General features: G+C 38.9%; 1 protein-coding gene across 2 annotated transcripts in view; it reads right to left on the bottom strand.

The window, feature by feature from the left end:
- cd2ap (CD2-associated protein) overlaps window positions 1-21,311 on the bottom strand; it is a 68,680-nt gene that overhangs the window by 23,443 nt on the left and 23,926 nt on the right. For both annotated transcript variants that reach the window (XM_066677349.1, XM_066677348.1), the window contains exons 4-12: window positions 20,729-20,829; window positions 20,030-20,150; window positions 18,331-18,494; window positions 13,632-13,725; window positions 13,172-13,266; window positions 12,441-12,539; window positions 12,026-12,079; window positions 7,771-7,807; window positions 5,123-5,185 (exon numbers count right to left, since the gene is read on the bottom strand). In XM_066677349.1, coding sequence (XP_066533446.1) covers window positions 5,123-5,185; window positions 7,771-7,807; window positions 12,026-12,079; window positions 12,441-12,539; window positions 13,172-13,266; window positions 13,632-13,725; window positions 18,331-18,494; window positions 20,030-20,150; window positions 20,729-20,829 — 828 coding nt within the window. The remainder of the gene's footprint in view (window positions 1-5,122; window positions 5,186-7,770; window positions 7,808-12,025; window positions 12,080-12,440; window positions 12,540-13,171; window positions 13,267-13,631; window positions 13,726-18,330; window positions 18,495-20,029; window positions 20,151-20,728; window positions 20,830-21,311) is intronic.

The raw sequence follows: 21,311 nt of genomic DNA on the forward strand, positions 1-21,311 counted from the left end.
TTATTTGACATGTGACATAAAAAATGGTAAAATGTATGAAATGTTCACACAAGGGCACATCTATGAGTGTCACCCTACATTATGACTCTAATTGGCTCAAACAGGTGAGAAGGTCAAATTGAGGCTGCCCTTCAATGTGAGGGCTGCAGGCTTTCCTTGCATTATTTACCATGCCACCACGCGAGAGGAACAAAATCTGCTGCATTTCCTCATCAAGGAAGGGCGAGCCGTCACTTCGCATATATCAAAAGGACCCTCACAAGATTTGTGTGCAATTTCCTATTAATCCAAACTAACAGGCAAATCCTTTCAAATGCCACAAGGCATTTCTCAGAATAAGCCTGCCTTAAGGTTGTTTTGCTTTCTATTTTAAAAACCTAGAACTGCTCCAGGTCCAGTACAGTTCATTTCAGAGAAGAGTCCCCATTGACATGATATGTCCACAGTCTGTTTTTCTGTTTCTTTATTTAGGGGCTCCATTTGCACCAAGCTAGCTCTATAAATGTACTTTTAGAGTGCACAAGTCCACTAAGGTTGTTTTTACACCTGAAAGTTTGTACCAAGGTTTGTGTTTTTGTTACACTGTATACATCTGATCCGGTAGGTTTTGGTTTCACGCTGCAGTTTAATGAGCAAACTAAGGAACTTTGCAGGATATACACACATCCTGTCATCACACACGTGGACACGTGGTGTCTCCCCAAGCTTGATTTTGATTGGTTTGTGCTTAGAAAGCCATTCAGGTCTTCATAAAAAGAAAAACTGTCCTTCTCATTAGTGGACGCACAGCTTTTTCTGGATGGCATCGCACACCTTTTTATTTACTGCTGCAGTTCATCTTCAAGTGGCATTGATCCCCTGTCCTGTCATATCCTCTCTCTCTCATCCACTCAGAAAATAAGGCATATTTTTTAAGCGTTTTGTGTGTTTTTCAAGCTGTATTTTCTCAGGTTTGTCAGACCAAATTTCAATTAAATATTTTATCTCCTCCTCCTCTCCCCATATGCTACCTTGCATTATATTTACTTCTTTTCCATTTTTTCTTCTTCTGTTGTTTACTGGGTGCCTCAAAGTCCTGTAACTGGTCAGAAAATCAGAGCCACACTGCATACGAACCGACCCATGGTTCAGTTTGATCTGGACTGAGACCAACTCTTTTGATCATATCAATTTTTGGTTCTTTGGTCTAGACCAGGGGTGGGCAATCTTATCCGCAAAGGGCCGGTGTGGCTGCTGGATTTAACTCCATTCAGGCTCAAGCACACCTGATTTCACTCCTTTAATTAGTTGGCTTGAGTAAAACAAATGATCATGTGACCTCCTGGTTGGTTGGAACAAAAACCAGCAGCCACACCGGCCCTTTGCGGATAAGATTGCCCACCCCTGGTCTAGACAGTGGTCCGAGGCACCTTTCACACCTGCAATTTTGGTTCGAACCAAACTGAAAGGTCAGAAAGTCTAGACCAAACAAGGTAGGTGTGAAAACGCCCTTACATATGCTGAAACAGTGTAAAGTGGTAAATACCTCTTTTTTTGTATATTATTAAAGCTGAGCAGTAGCATAAATACTACAGAACCAAAACAATCCCAACACACAATTACACCACATTGCTCTCAGTGTCACTGCAGCACTGAGAATGATCCACCACCCAAAACATACCACCACGGGGTGGTACTGTGGGGGTCCGGAATCATTTATACCAGTAAATGAATGACCTCCCTGATGTCCTTGGCTTAATGCCATTAAATGAAAACTATGAAACATTTGGTATTTTTACTCCTGGGCTCCCTCTAGTGTTGCAGAGTTTAATTTACTCTTACAGCACTGTCCTAAAATGAAGGATGAGTGGGAGGTAGGGGATGGTTTCCTACACTCCTCCAAAAGTTGCATAGTGTGGTTTCTGCAGTGGTGCAGAGCCTGGAGTAGCAACAAGAGACGCTCCACTCCCCCTATTAAATGTAAGTGAAGCATCACAATCATTTTGCAGCTCTCATTTTAAGCTTAAAATACTACCTAATGTTACTTTTAAGCATCACAGAAATGTTCCCACATTTACTGTAAAGTCTTCCCAGGGGGAATAAAAAAAAGCTATTACTACCACTGATTTCAGAAATAGTGGATGAGCATTTGGATATAGTACTTAAACACTCAAAGAAAGATTTTCAAAATCAAAAAAATGTTAAACCCAAAAAATGTGGTTTCCTCTGACAGCTTGTTTATACACTCTTGTTGAGATTTGCTGTTTATTTTGTTGAACTTGTACCAAGTACCATAAATTACCACAAGTGAAACTAAAATAAAAAGAACTCCTGCAGCATGCCAGCACAATGCGTCTCATTCTTTTATCTCTTCAAAACATTGTTAGAAAGAAACACTCAATGTATTTCTCCCGGGACCCTGCTCCATGTCTACCACTGAGTATTTATAGCCCTAAGATATCTGCCCTAAATCAACCGACAAGGCAAATTTAGGATACATTTCATTAACTGAAACTAATTAATGCAGCCACAATCACAGGGAAATTTAATTATCCAAGCAAAACCTTTTATTAACTCCACATACGTCCTGCCTTGAACCTGAGCACTTCATTGAAATAAAGGCAGAGGATGTGCGTAAGCTCCAGCCGCCAACCATGCTGCCATGCACATTCATGTAACAGCAATCACAAATAGGAAACAACAAAGCAATTACTCAGTGGTGTCTTACACGAGCACCTATACACAGCCTAAAACACAAAAGTGTGCATATGTGACAGTGGCAAAAGATTGAAGGAAGACACAGGTCCCACAAACAGAAAAATGTCAGCAAAACTACCTTGACAAAGAGTATTTCAAAATAGCATTGCAAAAATTAACTTGTATTATTTAAACAATCATAAGATACAACTGAAATATTTTAATAAAATGTGAATACTGCACTCCTTATGCTACAAAATCTATGTTTGGGAACTTGACATCTGAGAACTAGACATTAAATTTGGCTACTGACGAGCATGCAAATCAGTAAAGCCCAGCTTGGGTTTTTAATTATTTAATTGTAAAATATGCTGGTCCATTTCATATATGCTATTGAACTGATTGAACTGCGATGTCCATGTGCTAATGTTAGCTACTTCTCACATCTAAAAGTTCAGATTACTAAGTGCTTAATCCAACTCGGTTATCAGGAGAATCAGTCTAATGTGTGTTGTGGTATACTGGTGACTTCCTTTGCTGACACAATTGTTCTGTTCTCTTAGCTCATATACCAGTATATGAAGCAATAAAAATTTAGTTAATCACTGCTCATTTTTGGGGTCCTTCATGTATTTTTATCATTCTATCATTACAGTAATGCTTGAAAACCATTTCTTATTCAATGCTTAGAATACAGAATAATTTCAGGAGCCACTTTGGCTTACAATGTTTTTCCGTTAGAACCCCAGTGACTTTTCACACTCTTCAATGGATCAAACATTTTTTCCACTCTCTCCAAAATTTGATAAACATATATTCTAACCAAAAATAACCTTGTGCAAAGAGCCTTGAGATAGAGAAGCTGTATTTTGTTTTTTGGCTTTTTACAGTGAATTCTGGTTGTAATTTCACCCGATATTTTAGGGTAACTGAAGTTGTGATCTCTGTCATTAAGTTACCAGCCCATTTGTAGATACACGACATAATGGCAATCTGGATTATACAGCCATACATATATGAAACTACTGATAAGGAACTTGAATATAATGCATAATAGTAGTGCAAGCCTTGGGGTGAATGATATCTGGAGTGAACAAGGGCTCATAAATGAGCACTAGATTTTTTCTGCATGAACCTCATATGAGCAGCGGTGTAGGCACTGGTTTTCTCAGTAAAACCAGCACTAGTTTCGAGGCTCACACTGGGTAAAACCAGCACTAGTTTCGAGGCTCACACTCAGTGGTAGCTTCAAAACTACTGCTGGTTTTACTCAGTGGTAGCCTCAAAATTAGTGCTGGTTTTACTCAGTGGTAGCCTCAAAACTAGGGCTGGTTCTAGAGCCATGTTCTCCTTATTATTGGTCATGGTTTACTCATTTTAGCCCATTCTACATTAAAAAGAGAGCAACACTGGTGAAATACAGCTGACATCTATACAACTGACTTGGGAAGATATTCATAAGAATTAATTTGTAATTTATTAAAAAGTAAACTCATTCAGGTTCCCAAGGGCTTTAAATGCCCTCTGACCTATAGTTATGTTCATAGTACATATCCGTTTTTTCTTTTCTAACCTCCCACGTAGCACATGGGAGAGGAAATTAGAGAAGATTCTAGACCAGATATTGTATGTGTTAATTCTTACCTGTTATTGCAATATACATTTGGTCCAACGTAAATTTGTACATCATAATAATTTAAGTAATTGATTGTGGCTTTGTTTTTTTTTGTTTTTTTGGGAAAACCAAATATTTTTTTATCACCACGTCTGGGAGTTTACAATACAATCACTTGTAAATACACCAGTGACCACTGTGAATTATGAGACCTCAAAAGCCACTTAAAAATAGGGAATAAAAATGCCTAAGCATTTTTGCAAACGAAGAAAGAAAAAGTTTATTTGTATGTGTGTATACACATTTGCTTTGTGGATAGCACAAAGCAAGAAATATAACATGCCATGACTGTATTGTATTATATATAAATTTTTTGTTAAAACTGTACTTCATATAGCTTTAAACATCATATCTATCTATCCTTAACATATCCTTGAACAGTGTCCTTTTCTGTAACATATGTGATGAACCATTTTGATACAATTTTAACAAAACTAAATCAGCATTTGTTTACACTCTAAATCTGGATAGAAGTGTTGGTGTTAGAGTCATATTTCTAAACATGTCATAGTAGTGGATTTATCCACAAAGCAAATGTGTATACTCTCATAAACAAAAACACTACACTGTGACCCAAATTTAAACCTAAACTCTTGAGTGTTGTAATATGTTAGATAAACTTTACACACAATAATACATAAACAAACAAACTATCATTTTAACATGCCATAAATTTATACAAGCCTCCGCATCCTCAGGGACAGCAGTGCAAACATGTTTTAGTAGAGCTGAAATGACCAGCACCATTCTATTAAAGATGACCTCGCTTACCTTTGTCCTCAGGTCGTGACTGTGGGGGTTTCTTGTCAGCGCTGGGGACGTCGGTCTTATGGGCTGAAAAACGAAACATGGTGTGTTACCTGGGCCCGTTCTCACTTTTTCAATGCCACAGCCAAACAAAGGAACAAAAACACATGCAAGAAAAAGATGAGACAAGTGCAGACAGTGACTGCTTCCTGTGTGGGCAGAGGAGACGGGCCAGAAATCTAGTCGAGCCTCTGCGACTGCACACTTCCAGCAGAGCAGAGGCCAGTGACGTGGAAATGCTTTGATGCGTCAAAATGCAAACGTGCAGCTAACCAAAAACTTCACCTGCAAGGCTCATGCCGGGCACTGCTGAAGTCAAAGCATCTGTCTGGAGATTAATGTCTAAGACATAAGGCTTGTAATTATCTATATTTTCAAGTGATAAGTAGCAGCGGAAACAAAAGCCAGTGCAAATGGGAGGGAGTCAATATGGCTGTATATAGGACAGAGTTGTACAGTAGGCAAAGGTGTTAATAACACAGTTTAAAAAACCTTTAACAATTTCTTATAAAAGTGCATGATACAAAAAAACTTAACATTATTAATAATAAAAGCTAGCAATATGTGATGCAATTTCATGCTCAGTATCTCTCATTCACCATTAGCCATAACAGAATTCCTGTAAATGAACTGTTCAGTCAAAAAGCTGGTAATACTTATAAGGAATGAAGGTTTAATAGCCACCAATCCTCCTCACCTTTTCCTATTATTACATCTGCAATGTGTGCATCAGCAATATAAAACTATCACAGTGCATCCAACAATAAATTCAGCATAGAGCCTCTTTTATACAACGATACTACACATGGTTACACAATTTCACCTGCATTTTACTAGGCCTATGCATGTTCCACCATTTTGGGTCCCTTTCCATAATTGAGGGACTGGTTCGGTTCCCATTGGTCAAATTAAATTGGGTCACAAACCAGAAATGTGAGTTCCAAACTGGAACCAAACAAGAGTTGGTTCTTCAACACAAATCGTGACATTGTCCCCGTGTGTTTCGAGATTACGAAGCTCCAAAAAGAGCTCAGAGCCTCAAACCACGCTGTGGAGCTGGACGTGGTCACTGGCAGCGTGTTATATTTATACCCCACAATGCTCCTCGCTGATGACATATTCTTGGTTCTCACCTAAAGAAATCGAGGTTCTAAGAATCCAAAATAGGAAGTAGTCAAAGAACCAGTATGCTTTTGGTGGGAAATGGCTCTTAACAGGCTTAAGCACAGTTAATGCTTCTGCACTGAACCTACGGCTTAGGCAATGTATTTACTGAAATGCTACGCTGTAACGTACACCAAAGCCTGCCATGCACCTCTCCAGAAATGTAAATACACATTGCGTCAACACAGACCGCAAAGATTGTGTTTGGTCTGCAATCAGGCTAACACAGTTCAAGCTGAACCAAAGAAGTCCACAAAGATTTCCGAGATAGGTTTGAACATCACTGAAGGAATACAAAATTTAAACAAAGGGAAAATATGAACTCTAGGGGAAAAAATAAATAAATCTTGTACGGAGAAGCGGGATCCACGTGAGGAAAAATGCGCCGGTTTTGTTTTCATTTCTTTCCTGGCACCTCATATAAACTATTCTCTGTCCCAAACAGCACCCTACTCCCTATAAAAGGTACTTTAAAAATGTATAAATCTAATACAACTACGCCACTGCATTTGTCTGATACATAGTGTAGATGAAGATGATTGTGATTGAGCCCTAGTGGTTTGGCGGAGTAATTGCAGACACAAAGGCACAAGTAAAAATGCTCACAGCGTAGTCTCTGCATCAAGTCAACACAAAAGCATAAAATCAGCCTTTAAAACATCTTTGCCAACTACCTGTGGAGACAAAAATTATATGGAATGCACTCCAGGAAGGTTGCTAGGTTTTTCAAAATGTCTGAACAGATATGCAGAAACAGTGTCTGCTTGCTAGGAATGTTAATTGACAAAATAATGGTGCTAAACTAGCTGCTGGCAAAAGCTACTTGAATCAACATGTAACTCTGTGGCCAAAATCAATTCTGGTCTTCTGATTATTTTCAATCTTCACTGCTCAGTCAATCATATCCCACCTACTGACCACAACCAATAATCTACCCTCACAAAAACCTTTTAGTCACTGCTAATAGCACCAGATGTGTAAAAAATGTCAATTAAATACAACAGTCTTCAATCAAGCTTCCAGAGACTATATTCACAGCTAAAGCAATTATTTGTAGCTAATAATTTGTAGCTAATGAAGAAAATATTTTTCAGAATAGAAAATAAAATAAAAAAATTCAATACTTTTTAAAAACATGCTACAGCACCTTAAACACTAAAGAAACATAGTATGTAAAGAGGTTTGTACTTGGTCCAAAAGTAAGCATAAAAAAGCCCCCTGTTTTGGGGTTTTTTGCTCCTAAACACATTTAGTGGGGCTGAGGGTCTGGTGACAACTAACTTCAATTTATCACACAGTGGAAGGAAGCCCCTTTTTGAATTTTAAATAGTGCAACTGCATGAACAAATTTCAAATGAGTACACTTCAATGGGTTTTTAGAAATGATAATGTAAATGCTCCTTGAAGTAGGCTCTGTTTTCAGGATAATCTCTGTTGCTAAAACATACCTGTGAATTTGGATGGTGGTAGTGGCTTCTTTGGCTTCTGTGGAGACAGAGAGAAACAGAAAGTCATGTTACATCTTATTACGTTAATAAATATATGTCTTGTTTTACCCATTTGAACCAAAGCAGTAAAAGAATAAGAGATGCTTGCACATACTCAAAAGACATTTATAAAAATAAATAAATAAATAAAACAAAAAAATATATCAAGGCTCAGCAAATAAATAACAGTACGTCAAAAATTACACCAAATTGGAAGATGGGAACATTAAATGAAGAGGCTCCACTTGATTGTCCTTAAAATGCATGAGTGAACAATTTGGTGCTCAAATGGCAAACAGCAAGAGGGACATTTCAAAGACTTCCAGCATCTGACTTGAAACATAACTCGTGCTATATTGTTCACCATGTTTTCTTGGCCAGTGTACTTTATTTAAAACTGATGGGTGGGTGAGTGTGAGGACATGGATTCTTTTAGTATTTTTTTAATGTCCATATGTTTTTTAAACAAAAGCATAGCACCTGAACACACAAATGAACATGCATATACAATGTTTCAATAACAATTATATGATTTCAATATACATTATTTACAACCTCTGTCACTGACTTAATTTCGTTACAGGGCACTGCCGTTAGTTCAGCGCACTCAGTTTAAAATGTAGTATAAAAATATTAATATTTCAAGTTTTTAAATGTTTTTCAGTGGATTTTATACTGTTCATATCGATATCCGAATTATATCACATCAAACCAAATTAAGAAATATATCGTGATATACATTTTGGCCATTTTGTCCAGCAGTAATGGGTTCAAAACTGATGTCCTGCTAAATCAACCTCTGTGGCCACTTCTGGCCCTTATAAGCCTCATCTATAAATGACTGGCTCAGGCATTCTCTCTACCAAACTGCTGATGTTTGGTCAGTATCACATCATCCAGGTGGACACTGCACTTTGCTGATGGTTGAGGCCTATTATCCAAGGGCAGCATGGTGGCGCAGCAGGTAGTGTCGCAGTCACACAGCTCCAGGGACCTGGAGGTTGTGGGTTTGATTCCCGCTCCGGGTGACTGTTTGTGAGGAGTTGGTGTGTTCTCCCCGTGTCTGTGTAGGTTTCCTCCGGGTGCTTCGGTTTCCTCCCACAGTCCAAAAACACACGTTGGTAGGTGGATTTGCGACTCAAAAGTGTCCGTAGGTGAGAGTGTGTGAGTGAATGTGTGTGTGTCTGTGTTGCCCTGTGAGGGACTGGCGCCCCCTCCGGGGTATATTCCCGCCTTGCGCCCAGTGACTCCGGGTGGGCTCTGGACCCATCGCAACCCTGAACTGGATAAGCGGTTACAGATAATGAATGAATTAATTACTTAATTATCCATCCATTCATCCATTATCTGTAACCACTTATCATTGGGCGCAAGGAAAGGAATACACTCTGGAGGGGGCGCCAGTCCTTCACAGGGCAACACACACTCACACATTCACACCTACGGACACTTGAGTTGCAAATCCACCTACCAACGTGTGTTTTTGGACTATGGGAGGAAACCGGAGCACCCGGAGGAAACCCACGCAGACACGGGGAGAACACACCAACTCCTCATAGACAGTCACCCGGAGCGGGAATCGAACCCACAACCTCCAGGCCCCTGGAGCTGCGTGACTGCGACACTACCTGCTGCGCCACCGTGCCGCCCTAATTAATTAATTAATTACAAATAATGGGTATCTATGGAAGTACCATGGACCAAATGCCTTTAAAGCTGCTAGATTTTGAACCCATCAGTCTGAGCTCTGAGCTAATCTATAACGGACCACCACTTTTCACGGGGACACTTCAACGAATCAGCCATAACATGTAGGTACGCCTCATGCTGCAAAAACATGAAGGTGTCCTGTGATATCTGTCACCAAGAAATTAGCCATAGAGGGTGGGGCCTTCAGGAATCAGACTTTTTTCCTGCACATCCAACAAATCTAGAGAATTCTGATGCCAAATAAACAGCCTGAACATTGTATCATCATGCTCCTCAAACCCTTCATGAATCATTTTTGAAGCATGGCAGGGTGAATTATCCTGCTTAAAGAGGCCACTGCCAACAGGGCTGTATTGCTGACGTGAAGGGGTAAACTTGGTCTTCAAAAATGTTAAGGTAAGTATAGATAGGTGTAATGTGTTAAAGTACCATTTACATGAATACCAGGAGCCATGGTTCTCCAGCAGAACATTGGCTAGATCATCGCACAGCCTCTAAGTCATAAATCATCCTGTTGTAGACTCAGGTAAGAGACAAACATGCACCTAAATTGTGGTTATCTACTCATCTCTGAAAAAGAAAACTAGTGATCTATAGGAGAGACAATTCAATATGTTGGTTTTTTTTGCCAAAGAATTAACGGAAATAGAGCTAAATGTTAATCTTTTGTCAAAATGTTCTCTAGTACACATTAATTAATCACTTACTTAAACAATGCACTACAGAGATTTCCACAAATTTATGCTTGATCGTTGTTAGTCCTCAAAGTCTACACACTACATGATCCGCCAAAAATAAAGTGTCCAATCAAAAATATGTATCTCAAAAAGAACAACTTTACAGGAGAGGGTACAGCGACGATATTAGTGTAACAACACATCTCAACTTTATTCAAAGAGATGTGCAAAAATGTTACAATGCTGATGTTAACATCATTCTATTAATAGCAGCCATCATTACAACTTCAATTTCTCAAAGTTCATAATCAGCTTAACTCACACCAGCAGGTTCAAAGCCATCACACGCCAAACCCCAGTCTCATATGCACATGGTTCAGGGCCACAGCCAACAAATCGTAAACTGAATACCAACACAGAAAACTCAATCAGCAGCTCAGTATCTGTCCACCCTGACCTAGTTTTATCTATGTATTAGTCCATCACAGATAATCCATTCACTTCAACCCAGCTCTGATGTGGTCAGTTTGCTGTATAAAGCACCAGCTCCCCTATCACACTTCCTTGGCAACAGCTATCTGAATTGGTCACGATAAGACTGTTTATACACCCCGGTTGACTTGTTTCCCTGAAGACAATACTTCCTTTTACAAGCTTGCTTGCCACATGCCTCAATTTACAGTGAGCCGAGGTACGTCTGTCTGCTTTCCGCATCCTTTTCTCAAACACTGATCTTTTCTCTGGGAGCTGTGAACGGTGCGCCCTACCCTCGTTCGCCATCACATGAGCTTCAGCTCATCACATTCCCTCTCCATGAAGCCGAGGCCGCACAAAGGCCCACATTCAGGCTGATTAGGGTGAAAGTCGCCACCCTTTATGCCTGCCAGCATATCGCACCATGACCCCTCCGAGTGCTGGGTGGGGCTTCTGTCCCCTCAAAAGCTACAAGGGACAAGGAGCACAACCTCTGCTTTCACAATAGCGTCGGTTGTTCTCAGGATACACAGTTCCACTACTGAACGGCAATAACAAGCGCTGAAGACAAATGTTGGGTCCTTCGTTTTGGCATGAGCCCCTAAGGCGATGAGCTCAATGACTTGACAATTTGGAAAGCTAGGCTTTGAGTGTCTGTGGATCATATGATGAAGTAATCACGGATGTTCACAATAAACAAGAAAGTCAATAGTGGAAGCTACAAAACAAACCAAAGTGTACAAAACATATCACATATATATCATTATGATATCACAGTGTGTGTGTGTGTATAAACACAAACACATACAGAAAGAGGGAGAATCACACAGTGATAGGTGGATTGGCTATTCAAGAGTGTCCCTATGTGTTTAGGTCCTGTGAGTGTTGTGCCCTGTGATGGACTTGCAGCCTGCCTTGTGCCCAGTGATTCAGGGTATGGACCCACCTTGACCCTGAACTATGAATGAACGCTTATCCAGGGTCACGGTGGGTCCGGAGCCTTCCTGGAATCACTGGGCGCAAGGCAGGAACACACCCTGGAGGGGGCGTCAGTCCTTCACAGGGCAACACAGACACAATCACACCTACGGACACTTTAGAGTCGCCAATCCACCTACCAACGTGTGTCCTTGGAGCCCTGTGAGTGCAACACTACCTGCCGCCCAAATGGATGCACACTAGGACCATAATGATGCACATATTTTCAGGTATAGTATGGTTTTCAGTTCAGAATTAAAGATTAAATCCAATTTTTATATTTAACACTGGTCTGCGGAGTATTTACTCCATGTTCGTTTGGCTCAAGCAAATAAAACTCAAATGATGATAGAGTCAATAAGAAAGAGATGCCTTACCTCTTCTTGTTCTTGTTTGGAAGTCTGCTTAATGGAGCCTTTGGCTACAAGCGCCTAAGCAAAATCAATAATGAAAGATTAACAAAGCATCAGGGACAGAAGAATAAAAGAAAAATAAACTAATAGAATTTTATCTCCTATCTGTGATATGATGTTGTTTCAGATTTTATTAAACACTTGACGTGCTTGTGGCCCCCGAAGGCTACCTTGCTGTGACATTTCCCTATTTTAGGTGCAAATTTTAGCTCAAGTTTCCCACTCCTGTTAAAACCTCTAAATCAATTATAGACTTAATCAAAGTGGAGCACCACATTGGACAAGAACTATAAGTTACAGGTGATAAAGACAAAAATAATGCAAAAATTGAAGGCACTATTAGCTCTTAAAAGAGCAGCACTCATTATTGGATCTTTACCTCTTTGTCCATGTCTGAAATTAGCACCACAAAGTTATCAGGGAACATTCCCTGTTTGCCATTTAGTTCTCCTTTCCACCAGCCAGGCTCCCCTGTGTCCTAAAGCAGTCCAACAGAGCATGGCATAAGCAAGTGTCTGAGGCTGTTAACTGACAACTCCACTCTTCATTAAATGATATGTCTTTTAAATAATGACAGCTGAGGGACAATACAATATGGAATATATTTGAAATTACAACAACTATTACAAAGGTGAATGTTATATTTTTCACTGACCACAAGGTGGAGACAACGTATAAAAAATGTAACCTTTTTTTCCCGCTTTATCCTTTTATTAACAAGTGATATTCAAAACACTGCACACGTGTCTCCTCCAGGTTTTGGGAATGAAGACATTACACAATAACAGATTACATTTTATTTGGTGAAATCCTGTATAATGTGGTATGGTAATTTGAAATGTCCTTGTTTTGTTTTGTTTCATTTGACTTCTGCAGACATTGCAGGGAACAGATACTCTTCACAGGAACGTATTTTAAAGTGTTAAGAATGGATGTTAGCTTCTAGCACAGTGCTATACTGTAGTTTAAGAAAACTGTGTTATTGTAAGAATGCACCATAATGTAAATTCCTTCTCTTCATAGTACAAACTGGTAAAAAGGACCAATTTAAGTAGTTCAGATTAAATGACTTCAGAGCCACTCAGGGGTGAGTAAATCTGTTACACTTACCTTGCTAAGTAAATGAATGATGTCACCTTCCTTTATGTCCAGCTCATCCTGATTTGTAGCAGCATAATTAAAGGTGGCTTTGCAGTATTCCTTTTCTGTAAACAGTGAGGAATAACTCATTAGTATCCCATAAATAATCAAAATAAATGTAAATGAGCGATAACAAGTGAGACATCGATTCATAGTGCAATATGTGGGTTTTATGTGCATTAAAAGTGCACGTTAGCTATAAGTCTGTTTTGGTTCCATTCATTCATTCATTTAAGGAAGCCATACGTGACAGGAGAGACAACATTTTCTATTATGACCTCTTCTTTCATGAATCTAAACAGTACACAGAAATGACTGACTTGCCTGCTCGCTCAGACTGTAAGGCTTAATTAATGCCGCATAAAACAAATAACCTAATGAATACAAGCACAACCTAATCAAAGGAGTTTTCATGTGACCAGTCACTCACCTTTTCCTTTACTTTCCCCATCTTTCTCCACTTTCTGTGCATCTGGAGTGCTGAAATGGGTGGTCCTTGCAACAGATGGTAGGGATGGAATTGGCTGAAATGAAGCAGAAGCACAGATGGGTTTAACTGACTTACATAAGCTTGCAGTGTCATATACCAAATGTGTCAATCTGTGGGGTGAGTGGACACATATTAAAGCAATGAAACATCAATGGTTTTCTAGAAGGAGAAGGAAAGAAAAGCAGAATAATTACAATAAAGCCAAATAAAAAAAGCCAAAAAAGTTGACTGTTGTCTAATTTATTGCTTTACCCATTAGCTTTCAACTGATATCAGAATGTTCAAATAGTTTACCCAGTAGAACTGCTCAGAACACAGCAGCAAAACAGGTTTGTTATTCATTCAACTTTGTTTTTTGTTACTATATAATACTCTATGTTCCAAAGTCTGCAGACATCTTATAAATCAGTGAATTCATACATTCAATAGTGCATGCATAAATTGTATAATCGCCACTGAAAACAAAACAAGCTGAAATATGACCCTCTGGTGGAACTGAACACAAGTCTAAAAGCACTATGCCCACTGGCACATGTGGGCATCAGAGGTACTATCTGTGGAACCTTGCCCTCTGGAGTGATAAAAGCACAATTGAAAACTTCCAGGATGCAAGTAAAACCTAATCTCAGTTTCAGAACTCTCTAATGGACGGCTGAAACGTTTGGGAACCACTGGTTTAAAATAAAGCATTCCTAAAATAATACAAGCTTTTCCAAAAGAAAATCACTTAAGACCCCTGATTTCAGAAAAATACAAGAATGTATCCACAAGCATTTGGCTATTTAATGTACCTGCTACTGTGAGCACATAAAGCTATAACATCCAAAAGAATGCCTGTATCCCAAAGAAAATGATTCACTGTAAACAACCCAAACAACACTGTAAGGAACATGGTTACGCCCATTATTGTTATTTGCCTTGTATGGTATAATTATGTTTAGACACATTTTTACAACTGTGTACACAAATATCTTTGATCTTAGTGAGACATACACAATAAAAAAGGACTGGTAATTAAAAGAGGAAAAGATTGTACTTGTTATAACACGCATTAAAATGATTAACTGTTTTCCCATAAAATATGTCAAGATAAACCATGTCTGTTTTTCACAAAACAGCAAGCTCAGCTGATCTCAGATCAGATTCCTCTATGCCTATGATGGCCATGGTAACACAAACAGATTTGTAGACTAGTACCCACATGTGCAGGCCAGAAATAAGTGTAAGAGGAGTGGCTTAACCTTAAGCGCCGGGAAATAGCAAACTTTAACAATCAGCTCTAGAAATAAGCCAATGGTGCTGAAGAAGGAAGGGCTCACAATGGAAGCAGTTGCCTTGCACTACTCCCAGGATTTAAACAAACATTGGCAGGGCTTCCTGCAATGCAGTCACACCTGTAATTACTCGTCCATGCTTCAGTGCCCACAGCTATAAGGAGTAAGCAGCACTTAGACTTTAGTGTGTACTGTTTAAATGTAATTACTCAAAGTGTAGGTGCGTAAAAGAACACACTGGCATTTGTCATCCAAGCCCTATCTGAACTTCAACACTATGGGCAAATACTATACACCTTCACTTCAATCCCAAGTTGTCTGAAAGAAAGAAAATATGAACTTGAGGGGAACACTCAGTAAACAAAACAGACCATATTTAAACCGTTATGTTAACTTTGAGGTACACTGACTGCCCTAACATCTAGATCTAAAAACAACACTTCCCAATACACACACACACATACTGTACATAAAATAACACTCAAGTACTAGATAGGGCTTCATTTCACACTGTAAGTCCTTTCTCTCTGGTTTCAACACCTTTGCATTCTCGCAGTTTACACACGAGGTGTTCTGATCTTGGCCAGACTTTGTACCATTCTGTTTGATCATTCCATTATCAAGGGATATGTTTGACTGTTTTTAAAGAGTCAGGGCGGAACACATTTGAAGTTTGTTCATAAAGCCAAAACGTTGCATATTCTTCATGTTTTTTTTAATCCTTGGTAGTTTGCATTTAATGTATTTATATTAAACTATCAAACATTCTATTTAAGGATGTATCGCTATTGTCTAATACATCACAATACACAGGGCGTATTGTTTTATTGCCCAGGCCTAGACCATTCATAAAAAATTGTACCATAAATAGGTGGCATAAAAAAAATAACTCGCATTAACTCAGGAGTCCTTGAATTAACCAGTTGATGTGGTATACAATTAGATCACTCAAAGCACATTTTGATGTGGTTAGACACAGATCATACTCTCTTTCAGCACAAGTGTAAATGTACTGCATTTAGGATATACACTTAAACAAGTTCTATCTTGTTTGGTAGAAGGCACTGGACCAAAACAAAAATCCCAGCAGCTGGCATCTCCTCTGTTTAAAAAAAAAGGTGGGTGTCATATATAGAGCTTATTTAAAGCTTAAGTTGCAGGTGTGAGTTTAAGAAATATAGATATACAGAACAGCCACAACATTTTCTACACGTGTTGTCCATTTTATCAGCTCCCCCCAAGCTATACATCTGCCCTTTGTAGTTCTGCAATAGACTGTAATCCGCCTGTTACTCTGTAAAACCACCCTATTCTGACCTGGACACCCACAGGAACACTACATAGCAGGTCTTCTTTGGGTGGTAGACCAACCTCATAATGTCCCCATAATGCCCACTCTTTATACACACCTATCTTGCTGGTTTACCTTGTAGATAGAGTCGGCGGCAGTGGCTTATCTTTTGGACTACAGATGGACTACAGACTATAATTGTAGAACTATAAAGAACAAAGCTTGCACATATGGGATGTGGAGTTGATAAAATGCGAAAATGTGAACAAGGTGTAGGTACATTTACTTTATGAAAAGAAGTGAATTTATCTTATGATTAGATTAATGTTTTGATTCTTGTGTATTAAGTAGTGATACTTTTTTCCCCATATGAAAGAAATTGGCATAAATGTACAGAGGAGTTTTATTAGGCAGCTCATAAAGCTAAACTTAATTTAGAGAGACTGGGACACATGTATGAATAGTGAAACATATTTGTAATTTGTGTCTAAGTGTTGAAATATGATTTTCTCAAGTATTTTGAGACTAATCTCTCTCCATACCACAGCCCTTCTGTATCAGGGGGCATAAAGGATCCCACGTTGTAGCATAATGAGGAAAAAAAGACCTTTAAAACCAGGCTCTAGTGTGTTTCTCTGCTCTTCTGGCCAAATCTGAGTGAGTTAACCATTATATTTCAGTTGCATGTTGTTCTAGCGTGCATGACACTACATACACAAGCCACATATAATTTTGTCTCTGTCTTTTCCCCTATTTACAGGGTAAATAATCTGATCTAATCTGCACTTTGAGAGTGTAACAGATTCTTGCAGCAACAAAGCCAAGGCTGAATTACGTAGTGTTCAAAAATAATTTTTAGTGAGCTATACGGTTCAAGTTTCCCTGTCCAACTAGCAACTATTTACTCTCTGGGATCAGTCTTATTAGTTTTATTATTGGTGATGTGCACTATGAAGAAAGTATGGCCCTGTAGGGGATGCGGCCCAAGCTCTTTAACTGGCTGACACAGACGAACAGAGCATACTTGCATTTCTTTCATTTTAATGTCTAAATGTTTTGATGGAAACAATAAAACAATTTAAATATGAACGTTTTTATTTGAGTTGTGTGTTAGAGTAATGACTAAGTAAGTCCCCAATATGGCAGCTACTCTACACTGTGACGTCAGCTGCAACCCATGGATATCATGATGTGGGCTAATTTGGAACACACATGGGATAGAATGGCGACCGTAGATAGCAAAGTACTAATAATAAATTGCAGAAATAAAGTGAAAGTGTTATGACAGTAACACTTGCATTTCAGTGCACATTAATACAATGTAAACATGGAGCCGTGCTGTGTAACTCAGAGCAGTTGAGATGTTGAGACAGTAGGTCAGTAGTGTCCCTGCAGTAAGGAGAATCACTGCAGGCTAATTACAACAGGAAGGAAAGCTCCCATGCGGCGCTTTTTGGCACACCAAAGCTGTATCTGACTCTTGCTGAATGTACTTCTGTTTTTCCACTTTTTTATGCAGGGGATACTATGGTTTGGCCATAAAGGCGAACAGCTTTTTCACAGTACGCAGCTCTCCAAATGTGATATTAGATGGCTTAATACACAGGTAGTAACAGCTTGGAGAAAGTGCTTTTTATGTCAGTCACCTGAAAGACTAAATAACGTGGTACATATTTTAGTGAAGAGAGTGTATGAAGTGTAAGGTGTTAAACACTTACAAAATTATTAAAGGATTATTATTAGACTTGTACCTGTTCAGACCTGTGCAGTGCTGCAGTCCTCCAGATTCCTTATTAAGATTGGTTGTGTGGTGTGGATGGAGTGCAGTGAAGAAAAATTTCTTTAAGTGTACTTAATTTTTTAAATTATTTTCTTATTGTTATATAACTCTTGTGTCATTTATTATATTTCCCTTTTATTGTGTGGGTTGTGTGTTGTTGATTTTAAACTTCAAGATGGTATTTAGAGTTATATTCACTATATTTGTCCACAGTTACCAACAGAAAATATATTTTTATATTCATATTTAAGAATTGATATGAGAATCAGTTAAAAAGATATAAGGTAAGCTTACTTTTTCTTTCTTCTCCTCAGACTCTGACGGCAGTCGCACTTTGAGCTTCACAGATCCTTCTCGGAATATGTCTCCAAACCCAACCCCTTTAACCTTCTTAGGTGGCTGGATGACCCCATTTCCAGCCTGAGGGGAAGTTGGACTCATGACCTCGTCTTTGCCGTCTGTGGTCAGATGGACAAACAAACATACAATTCTCTTTACTTAAAACATTAACTATTTAATAACACCTTGATTTAGATCATATCAAGTTATTTTAATTATAACAATTAAGGCTGAAAAAAGTTCATAGGTCCAACTTGTCTGTACTCCTAACAGTTACTAAGAAAATTTTTCTGTGCTTTCCAACAGCCCTCAGATACTCAAACAGAGGCTCAAATTAGCATTTTTATGCAGGATCCATTTCTTGCGAGTCCTTATTCTTTTGCAAGCTACATAATATACAGCAGAATTTCAAATATTGAAAATCTCCAATATTTGCAGCCCTAGTGAATATATTTAGTTGGCGGTTAAATAAATAATTTTACCATGCTGCAGTGCCAACATTAAATTAACACTTAATCAAGCTGAAGAAAGCTAATTGAGAGAATCCTAGGTTACTAAAAATTAACCACATCACAGCTTAAAAAACACCACTTGATTTACCACTTCACCATATCAGCTTTCAAAACAAAACCTTGCATCCTTTACTTTTGTTATTCTTTGAAGGTTTACAGTAGGGGTAGGCGATATGGCCATGGCCCTAAAATAATATCACGATATTTCAGGGTATTTTCACGGTAATATCCTTGGCAATGTGATGAAACAATGAAAAATACTTTTATTGTTTTCAAGAATACACTATTACTGTCGGAGGAAACCCACGTGGACACAGGGAGAACACACCAACTCCTCACAGACAGTCACCCGGAGTGGGAATCGAACCCACAACCTCCAGGTCCCTGGAGCTGTGTGACTGCGACACTACCTGCTATCAGTCAGAGCCACTTTCCACCAAACTTCACTGTGCCTAAATGACTCATGTAAAGAATGTATGCCATATTATAGCTAATTGCATGACGCTGTTAGGTAAACATGTTAGAATACCATATTGATTTTTAAAAAATGTTTTAAAAATTATGACGACATGATATTATTGCGAACGATGCGATATGGTGCAGCCCTAATATACAGTTTACACTTTTAGGAGCACTGTTACATCCAAAAAGGTTTAATCAGGTGCGGTTAACACAAAGCACAATTTAAAAACAGGTTTTCCTTCTTCTGTAAAATTAAACCTTTGGATATTATCCAACACACGAATTATAATCCATGAAATCAACATTGACCCACTGGAATGGTACATTTTCCCAGACTTTTGAAATCTCTTATTTCCTTGAAGTCTGTTCTGGCTGGAAAGCCCTAATGACCAGTCGTTTAGCACTCAACTCTTTTAAAACAATTCAAGAATCACTTCACCACATGAAATAAACACACAAACAAGAGTGAAGCCCCCTGGGTGTTTACTCCTAGAAATAGTGCCAATTAAAATATCAAGTTGTGCATCAAACTGCAAGATCAAACTGTCTGTGTGTGCGCTGAACCAAACCCAAGCTCTCTCTCACTCACATACACAAACACACCTGCCAACAAAGGTCTCCTTTGAGCAGGTTCTTGTTATGACTTGCCCAAATGAAGAAGTTAAAGCAGCACACAGTACCTGGCTCATCGTGCGCATCGTTGATTTCACCTTCTTCACTCATTTCAACTTCTTTGACGAAGTTAGAAGGAAAAAGCCCAGACTTCCCATTCATAGTTCCGCTCCACCAGCCTTCTTCAACCTACAAAACACACATATTCAGCACTATCTATTACAGTTCCTTCACAACAGACATGAATGGCGGCCAAAAAAAATAATAATAATAAAAATCGTAGGGTTCAATTAGAATTATACATTATCGTGCTATTTGTCTTTAAGAGCTTTCACTGACCATAACCATCATTATTTTTGGGATGATATGCATAATGTATTCTTTGAAAATCCTGTATATTTATTGACTGATAAAGGTTAACAGTGTAGCATTACAAACAGAATAACAGTCTTAAACATGAGCTATTGCTGTTTACTAATTAAATGAGGAGGGTCTGGTGGGGTACACAAGTGGAGGCAAGAACACAGAGGCATTACAGGACAGAAAACATGCTACATATTAGTTACACAGAAATAACAGGGATGCATGAGTCATGGCCTACCACATAATCAAATATAATCCTTTCACAAACCACTGCAATCTCTTAAAAAACAACAGATAGCATTTGCAGCATGCATGCAAAAAAGTTCATCATAGAGAGCAGGCATAATGGCGAACAGTCGAGTTGTAACTTGTAGGCATTGCAGCAGAGCTCAACCTCTCCTTACCTCTTCAGTGACTTCAATGATGTCTCCGAATTTCAGTTCAAGCTCATCCTCGTTCTGTGGCACATACTCAAACACTACTTTGCACAGACGCTTCTTCGGCTCTGCAACAGACAAATGGAAGTTCTGGACTTAGAGCTCAGCCAATAGCAAGTGAGGATTTTGTGGTTTATTCCACATAGCTACCTGTAGAGGCTTGGGATGAAAAGGTTTCAGGAAATGGAACACAAGCCAACACACACACACTGACACCACACCCTGTCAGGGCACATTTTTTCAAATGATTCACACTTTGAGAAAACAGAGTAGCATGCTCCACAGACATGCCTTTTTCCAAGACACTGCCTCCCAGCCTGCAACAGACAAAACACTCTGCGGGCACTGAATCCCAGACTGAAAGAAACCATCAAATAAAACCTGAATCAGCCAGAGGTTCACTTCTCAGACAGGTTGAGCTGCAAAACACATGCTTTCTGCCCAAGTGATCTGTGTGAAACCAGTGCACAAAAACAGTCAAACAGCCTTGGGAAAGTTAATAAGTACATTTCTCACTCAGGGAAGACTGTGCTAAAAATAAAATGTGAGC

Source organism: Hoplias malabaricus, chromosome 7 (genome assembly GCF_029633855.1).
Source record: "Hoplias malabaricus isolate fHopMal1 chromosome 7, fHopMal1.hap1, whole genome shotgun sequence".
Lineage (NCBI taxonomy): Eukaryota > Metazoa > Chordata > Actinopteri > Characiformes > Erythrinidae > Hoplias > Hoplias malabaricus.